This window comes from Emiliania huxleyi (assembly GCF_000372725.1).
Source record: "Emiliania huxleyi CCMP1516 chromosome Unknown EMIHUscaffold_14, whole genome shotgun sequence".
Taxonomy (NCBI): Eukaryota; Haptophyta; order Isochrysidales; family Noelaerhabdaceae; genus Emiliania; species Emiliania huxleyi.
The window spans coordinates 913,940-921,558 of NW_005201192.1; the positions used below are offsets into that span (position 1 = coordinate 913,940).

General features: G+C 63.9%; 1 protein-coding gene across 1 annotated transcript in view; it reads right to left on the minus strand.

Moving 5' to 3' along the window:
• Nucleotides 1-7,127: 7,127 nt before the first annotated feature.
• The window catches only part of EMIHUDRAFT_433869 (dTDP-glucose 4,6-dehydratase), a 3,258-nt gene continuing 2,766 nt past the window's right edge, over nt 7,128-7,619 (minus strand). The window contains exon 10 of the mRNA XM_005787906.1: nt 7,128-7,478. Within this exon, the coding sequence (XP_005787963.1) occupies nt 7,296-7,478 (183 nt within the window). The 3' untranslated portion in view covers nt 7,128-7,295. The remainder of the gene's footprint in view (nt 7,479-7,619) is intronic.

A 7,619-nucleotide genomic window follows, 5' to 3' on the forward strand; every position in this document is an offset into this window, starting at 1 on the left:
TCCACGAACGGCTTCCCCGCTTGCGGCGGCGACCCCTCAGTCCACGACACGCTCCCCTCGTGGGAACACCCCGACCCAAACGCGTACGCCGACCCCGTCATGCATGAGGAGTGGTGGGGCCTACTCACTGTCGGGCGGGAGAAGAAGCTCGCGTACGACACGTTCGCCAGCATCGAGAGCCCGGCGACTGGCGGGCTATCGCCAAGCCCCTCGACCGCCCCTCCGCCCTCCGCAGCCCCCCCGGGCGCTTGCTCCATCGCCGGTTCGGACCGCTACGCACCCAACCTCGGAGGATGCTGCGCCGGGCTCTTAGTGTGCGTCGAGTCGAGACAAGGCTTGCCCGACTACTGCGCCATCGGATCTCCGGGCTTCGGAAGCAGTTGCTGGGCCGACATTCACATCTGCCACCAAGGCTGCGGCCCGACCGGCGCACCACCCCCGCCTTCGATGTCGTCGTCGCCCCCGCCCTCGTCAAAGCCGAGCCCAGCACCGACATCAGTACCCCCGCCGCCGCCGCCGCCGCCGCCGTCACGGTCACCGCCGCCGCCACCGCTGCCGCTGTCGCCCGCGCCCTTGGTATGGCCGCCGCCATCGCCATCGTCGGCGCCCGAATGCGCGGCGAGGTGCGCCGACACCCACTGCAACGCTGCAAACGGATACCCCTACTGCTGCGGTGACAACGGGAACTGCTACAACAGCGCGGCGCAGGTCTCGTCTTCGGGCTGCGCGGTCCCCTGCGGGCCCTACCCTAACTCGTCGCCAGAGCCTGCGTCCTCACCGCCGCCATCGGCATCGCCGCAATCGGCACCGCCGCCATCGCCATCACCGCGGTCGGCACCACCGCCTTCGGATGGAGCGCCACCGCCCTCACCGCCATCGCCTGTGACAATGCCAACGCCCTCGCCGTCTACGGCGCCCGAATGCGCGGCGAGGTGCGCCGACACCCACTGCAACGCTGCAAACGGATACCCTTACTGCTGCGGTGACAACGGGAACTGCTACAACAGCGCGGCGCAGGTCTCGTCTTCGGGTTGCGCGGTCCCCTGCGGGCCCTATCCTAATACCACCGGGCTCTCTCCGCCCTCCCTCCTCTTTCCGCCGGCGCCAGCACCGGCGGGCCAGTCGCCGGCGCCAGCGCCAGCTGGCTTGGAGCAGTCCGAGTGCGAGGCGACGTGCGCCAACACCCACTGCCACGAGGGCAACGGCTACCCGTACTGCTGCGGCGATCAGGGCAACTGCTACAGCTCCGAGGTGCAGAGTCGAGGCGAGCTCCCCCCTCGCGCATCGCCCTCGAGGGAGTCGCTGCAACCCTCAATAGGAGCAACTGGCTGCGTCGGGCTGCTCCGCGATGTGTGGCCCGTACCCTCGCCCTCCACAAAAGTGTGTGACCCGAGCAGGGCCAACGCCTCCCCGCATTCACTCGACTCATCACCGATGGTTGTACATGGTAGGAGCTTTAGCTTTGGCGACGGCCTCGGCATCGAGATGGCAGGAGACGGCTTGCAGCGAGTGCGACGACGGGCGAAGCAAGCCGCCTCCTCACGTCGCGCGCTCTCCTGAGCCTTAGGCATCTGGCTTGAGCGCCTCTTTCAGACGACGCAGACGCGTGACCGCGTGCGGGCGCAGACGCGTGAGCGCCTCGTTCGGACGGCCCATTCGCAAGACGCGTACGACGACGCAGCGTGACCCTGTGACAGGCCGACCATGTCAATGTGCATTCGCTCAGATCACAGGTTAATTACTTCGGGCGATCTCCGCCGCGACGAGCACTATCCTTCTCGATGGCGTCGACCCGGTGACTTCCCGCAGCCGCTCAGTCCGAGACCACGAGATGGACCGCGCCTCCACGGCGGCCAGTATATCTTGCGCAGGCACGTTGCATGCCGGCAGTCACGCGGGCCCCATGGCCATGCGTGCGCGAGCTAGACCGAGAGAGTGAGAGGGATCAACTCCGCCATCTCGTCGAGAGCAGACTCCCCCCTAAGCCCTGTCCACTACCGACGCCTGTGTGAGCTCCTGTCCACTACACGCCCCGTGGCCCGAGTGCAGTAACCAGTCAGTGTAAGGTGTAACACTAATTGAATCAGAGAATTCAGAGAATTGTTTTTGAGAGCGCGTTCGTTGTTAATAAGAAACAGGAGGGGTCCCTTGTCGCAGTCACACACACACACACACACACACACACACACACACACACACACACACACACACACACACACACACACACACACACACACACACCGCACCGCACCGCGCGCACGCCCACCGCCCCGCCTAGGTGGGAAAGAGATGAGGAGATGGGACAGACAGCGAAGCCCATGCCGTGTTCGTTCGCCCAGCGTGTCGTCGTTTGGTCTCTGCGCCCCCGCCGTGTTCGCGATGCCCGTGTTTTCACCCACTTGGAGCACTTGGAGTGCAGTTATCAGCCTCACATCCAGGGCCAGGGAGCTAAGAAGCGCACCCAGCAGGCCGGATGATCGGGATCGGGTTGCGGGCAAGAGAGCCCTAGCCCAGGGGGTGCGCGTTCGCAGGGAAGGGCACTTGGAGCACTTGGAGTGCGGTCATCAACCTCACATCCAGGGCCGGGGAGCTGCGGTGCCCGTGTGTCGTGAGAGTTGCATCGTGTGTGTGTATGTCGTATGTGTGTGGACTTATAGTTGTGTATTGACGGCCTCTATCCATGATTAGTAGACCGTACTCGGGTTTGGATGGTAGCGGGGGGCCCCGCCGGAGGCTGGTTAGTGATTTATTCTTCACTACCCTGAACGCCTTGCCTTCATCATGGTTGCAACTGACTGAAAAAACCTCAAACAAAGCCCTGGGAGCCCTCCGCCTACTGTAGATATTTCACGTTGTAGAGCGCCTCTACTATAACGGAGGCAGTTCGTCACGCGGCGGATATGTATGACGTAGAAAGATTTGGGTTTGGGGCAGGGCGAGTGGGAGAACTTTTCGGCGGTCGTGGAGGTCGTGGAAGTCGTGGAGTGGCGAGTCACGCTCGTGCGGACAGCATCGATGCCGTCACCGGACGCGGCGGCGAGGCACACGGGCGCCGGCGTGGCGCGTCGGCAGGCCCACCACGAGCGGATGCGCGACGAGCGCGCTCGGGAAGCGGCCGCGGGCGACGCGGAGCTTCCGCCGGAGGACGACGCGGTCGAGATGGCGAGCGCCGTCCACGTGCTGGACTGCGTGGCGGAGGTGGGCCCGAACTACACCCTGCTGCGCAGCAAGGAGACGAAGGCGGAAGCGACAGCGCGAGGAAGCCAGGGCGGCGCTCGACGGCCACACTGTCCTGCCCACCGGATCCCGCCTCGAGATCTTCTGCGACAGTGAGCGGTGGTACCCTGCGACCGTCATGGCGCGGGAGGAGGACGCGGACGGACGGATCGTGCACACCAGGTCGAGTACGACGGCTACTCGGATCGGCGGTGGTGGCACATGCTGGACGACGAGCGGTGGCGCGCCGTCCCAGAGCAGGCCGGCGCGGGCGCAGGCGGCGCTGCCGCAGACGGGGATGGGGATGCGGCGATGGACCGCGCGGACGGCGAGCAGGGCGCCCGTGCCGTGGGCGACGCCGAGGCGGCCGAGGTGCGGCCGGCGCCGCCTCCCGCGCGCCGGGGTGTGCGGCGCAGCGCGCTGGCGGACGTCCTCGAGGCGGAGGATGACGAGCGGCAGGACGAGGCTGCGCGTGGCGATGAGCAGCCGATGCTAGCGCCCCACGGGCCGGCGCTGTCGGTGCAGCTTCGGCGCGTGCGCCTGCGGCTGCGCGAGTTCCTGGCGACGCAGGCCGCGGCGGGGAAGAGCGTGCCGATGCAGCGGACGGCCCTCGGTCTGCACCCGACGGTGCGGTGGACGATCCGCTTCGGCAAGTGGCTGGCGACGACGCGAATCATCGCGCCGAGGGCGAGCCGGTGGCACGCGACCGAGCGGGGCGATGCGCGGGAGGAGGAGCCGACGGTGCGCATGGGTCGCGGCGAGAACACGATCTACGTCGCGCTGCAGCACATGAAGAACCACGTGTGGCGCGAGATCTGGCCGGCGATGCCGGACGACGCGAGGCAGTACTGGCGGCTGGTGACCAAGCAGGTGATGTCGCTGTACGACGGCGGCGGCGGCGGGATGAAGGACGCGGCAGGAGCCGCCGGCCGGGCGGCGGGCCGCGAGGCGGCGCGGGAGAGCGCGTCGCACGGGCAGAGTGAGGCGGCGCAGCGGGCGGCGAGCGAGAGGGCGAGCGCGGTGGCGAGCCGGCGGACGATGGCCGAGCTGCGCGAGGCGACGACGAAGCCGTGCACGAAGCAGCACCTCTTCCAGGTGGGAGAGTACCAGATGCAGGACACGCAGCTGCTGGAGCCGTTCGAGGTGAACGTGGCCTTCATCATGAACGCCTACTTGTGCTTCGCGCGGCAGACCGGGTGCCGGCCGGGGATGGCGGTGAACGACGCGGCGGACGGGCCGATTCGGACAGCCACTGGCGCGCATCTCCCGCTGAGAGAGAGAGAGTGGGACAAAAGCGTCGAAAATGTCCCAAAAAAGCGTGTCTCGAGTTTGTGCGCTCCGCAGCCAGCGCGGGCTGCCGGGACGCACCGCTCGCGCGTTCTGCACACTCGGTGGACCCCACCGAGTGTGCAGAACCAACTGGAGTGGGTAGGCTCGACGCCGTACTCGAGATGTAGCGGACACAAACTCGCCGCCGAGCGTGCCACCGACGGCGTCCCGTCGGAGGTGATGGAGTGTGAGACCTGAGGCTGCGGAGGTGACGCCTGAGGTACCGGTCCGTGCACAGCGACTCAGCCGGCGACCGCCACGGGCTCAGACGAGACCTGTCGACGCGTTCCGGCTCAGCTTCACCGTGGTCCTCGGGCGTCTGTCGACGTCAGGACCACCCATACAGCTCGCGGGTTTGAGGTCGCAAGAGCCAAGATGGTGGCGTTTGGACATCCCAACCATCACACAAGACAGCCTGTAGGTGATGACGGGACGGCGCAGTGTTTGTGGCACTCGGCAGTAGGCACCCGCGGCACGGCCCCGCTGTCGGCTAGCCCTGTGGAGCCCTCCCGACGCCGATCCGACGGGGACCTCTCCAGCCCTGTGGGCTGGCGAGCCCTCCGGGGTCGGAGGGGTGGAAGTGGGAGGGCTCGAGGACGGATCTCTCTCGCTCCGGGAGGGTGGAGGCTGGAGGGGTGCAGGGCGGGAGGGGTGGAGGGGTGGCTGAGCCCTCTAGCTCTTCCGATATAGCCCTACCCCTCCCGCCGTTTTAGGGCTTGCTGACCCGCTATGCAGCGGATCCTTTTTGCAGACATAGGAATTATAATTCTTCCCCCAGCGTTCAACGCAGAAGCTCTATCATCGGCGGGACACGCAATTCAAGTTTTCAGTGTCGAAAAATCACTTTCTAGATGTAAACAAGTCGGCTTTCTGTTTTGGTTTAAAATATTCTACAGAAAACCCACAGGAGATGTGAGTAAAACATTCGGCTTTCGGGTCGCGCTCCTCATCGGACATCTCCCCCCCGCACAGTGCTGGCGATTTACTGGTATAGCGGCCCCCCACGAGAACAATCAAACACTCTTACGGCCAAAACAATCAAATGGTGGTAAGATTTACCACGACTTCTGAGGCAAAATCTGACAAAAATCGGAAAAATCGGAAAAATACCCGGTATTTCCCAGGTATACCCGCAAAATACCCGGTATTTTGCCAATTTGGCTGAATTTGCGGGCCGCAAACCAGCCTCAGACTCGGCTCAGATCCCGAAAAAAAAACTGTTCAGTTTTCAAAGGCAAAACACAACGCTCTGCGGTTGGTGCACCCCTCACACTGACACATTCCCCTCATCCCCGACCCTTGGCTGAGCACATCTACCTGCGAGCTAGCATCTCCGCATTTCCTCTTCCAGTCATCCGCCCGCGCCGCGCGCCATCACTGGGCGTCTAGTGCAGCCACTGACAGAGCTATTCCGAAGGAGTGGTCGACGCCTCGCCTAGAGTTCGGGTGGACTTGCGCACTGCTTAGCCCTGAGGGGGGAGTGTGTGTGAGGTGGTGTAATGTTGTCCCGTTTCAGGCGGCAGGTCAGGGGATTAGCCGGGAGGATTCGGCAGCTCAGCCAGGGGCTGAGCGTCTGCAGGCAGCCTTCCGCCCGCGCTGAAATTCACAGCCCTCCCGGGCCGACGGGGTGCTCCTTGGATCGGGCCCCGCTCCCCGCTTTTCCTGTACCTGGACTGTCCGGGTTAGGAGGGTGAGAGTATTGGGTGGGCGAGGGCAGTACATCTGGCGGGTGGCGATTGAGGGACAGCGTGGGTTGATTGGGGGGTAATGGGCGCGCGGGCGGCGCTTCGTGGTCCTGGGCGAGCAGGGGAAGTGGTTAGGAGTCTTGGGCCCCCCAGAGATGAGGATTGTCGAGATGTCATGCGAGAGCGGTGGGTGGGCGAAAGTAGCGCGGCTGGAGAGTGGTGTCCGAGGGACAATGGTGAGTTGTCAGTTGGGGCGCGAGACGCGCGGGAATCATACTGTATAGGGTGCTGATTGTGAGCTGAGTGCATGGGTGTATGGGGTTCAGAAATTTGTGGCGTCGAGGTTTGTGCATTGGTGGCTGGCGTAGCGGTCAGAGGTTCGCATTCGGGCCGGTTGGCTGCGGGTTCGAGGCCGGGCGGGGGGGGAGGGGGGGGGCACACCTCACCCTCACCCCTCACCATCCTCAAATCCTCGAATCATCGAGATCATCGAGAGCGTCGTGAGCGTTGATTCCGTGCTGATTTTTGCGCGCGAGCGTCGCGATTTTTGGTCTGGTTGGTCCGTCGTGGCCGGTGCGCGGGAAACTCGCCGAAAACCCGCGCAGCCGGCCGATTGTACGACCGAGGTCGCTGAGCCTTGGCGACGCGGCGCGCGTCGCCAAGGAGTTCGTAAAATGTCAGAGTTTTTTCCGGCTCAGATCCCGAAAAATTGATGATTCCACTCATACCATACCACTCCCTAGGAGAATCAAATAAGTGGTAATACCACTCTCATTTACCAGTAAATCGCCAGCAGCAGCACTGGCCACTGCCGCCCCGCAAACCCAAACGCGAAACCGCAATTCCCTGTCAGCAGAGACCAGAGTCCAGAGTGCAGAGAGTCCTCCTACGCGGGAATGTACGGAAGAGCCACACATACAACAAAAAAAACTCTTGCGACTTGTAGCGGCTTTCGGTTTGATTACAATAATCTACAGACAGAGATAGGGGCAGCCGCCCTCGAAGTAGACCTCAGATGATCCTCCAACGGGATGGCACACACCACCAGGAGCGTGGCTGCACCATCTACTTGCCCGCCTTGGAGCCCATATCGCACTTGTCGGTCATGGTCTGCCCAACCACCTTAGACTTGGTGAGCGACTCGAGCGAGTTGCCCGCTGCAACGTATGCGTCGACCTGCTCGCTGATCCAGCTGTAGGTGTACCCCAGTCCCTCCCGCAGCGACACGCTCGGCGCCCAGCCCAGCACCTATCAGGAGTGGGGTGGGGGGGTTGGGGGGTGGGATGGTGTTTGGTGAATCAGTCACGAAGCTCCCCACAGACGACTAGTTCCATCGGTTGGTTCGCTCCAGAGACAACCACCGCGGAAACGCCCGCCATCATCTGCCAC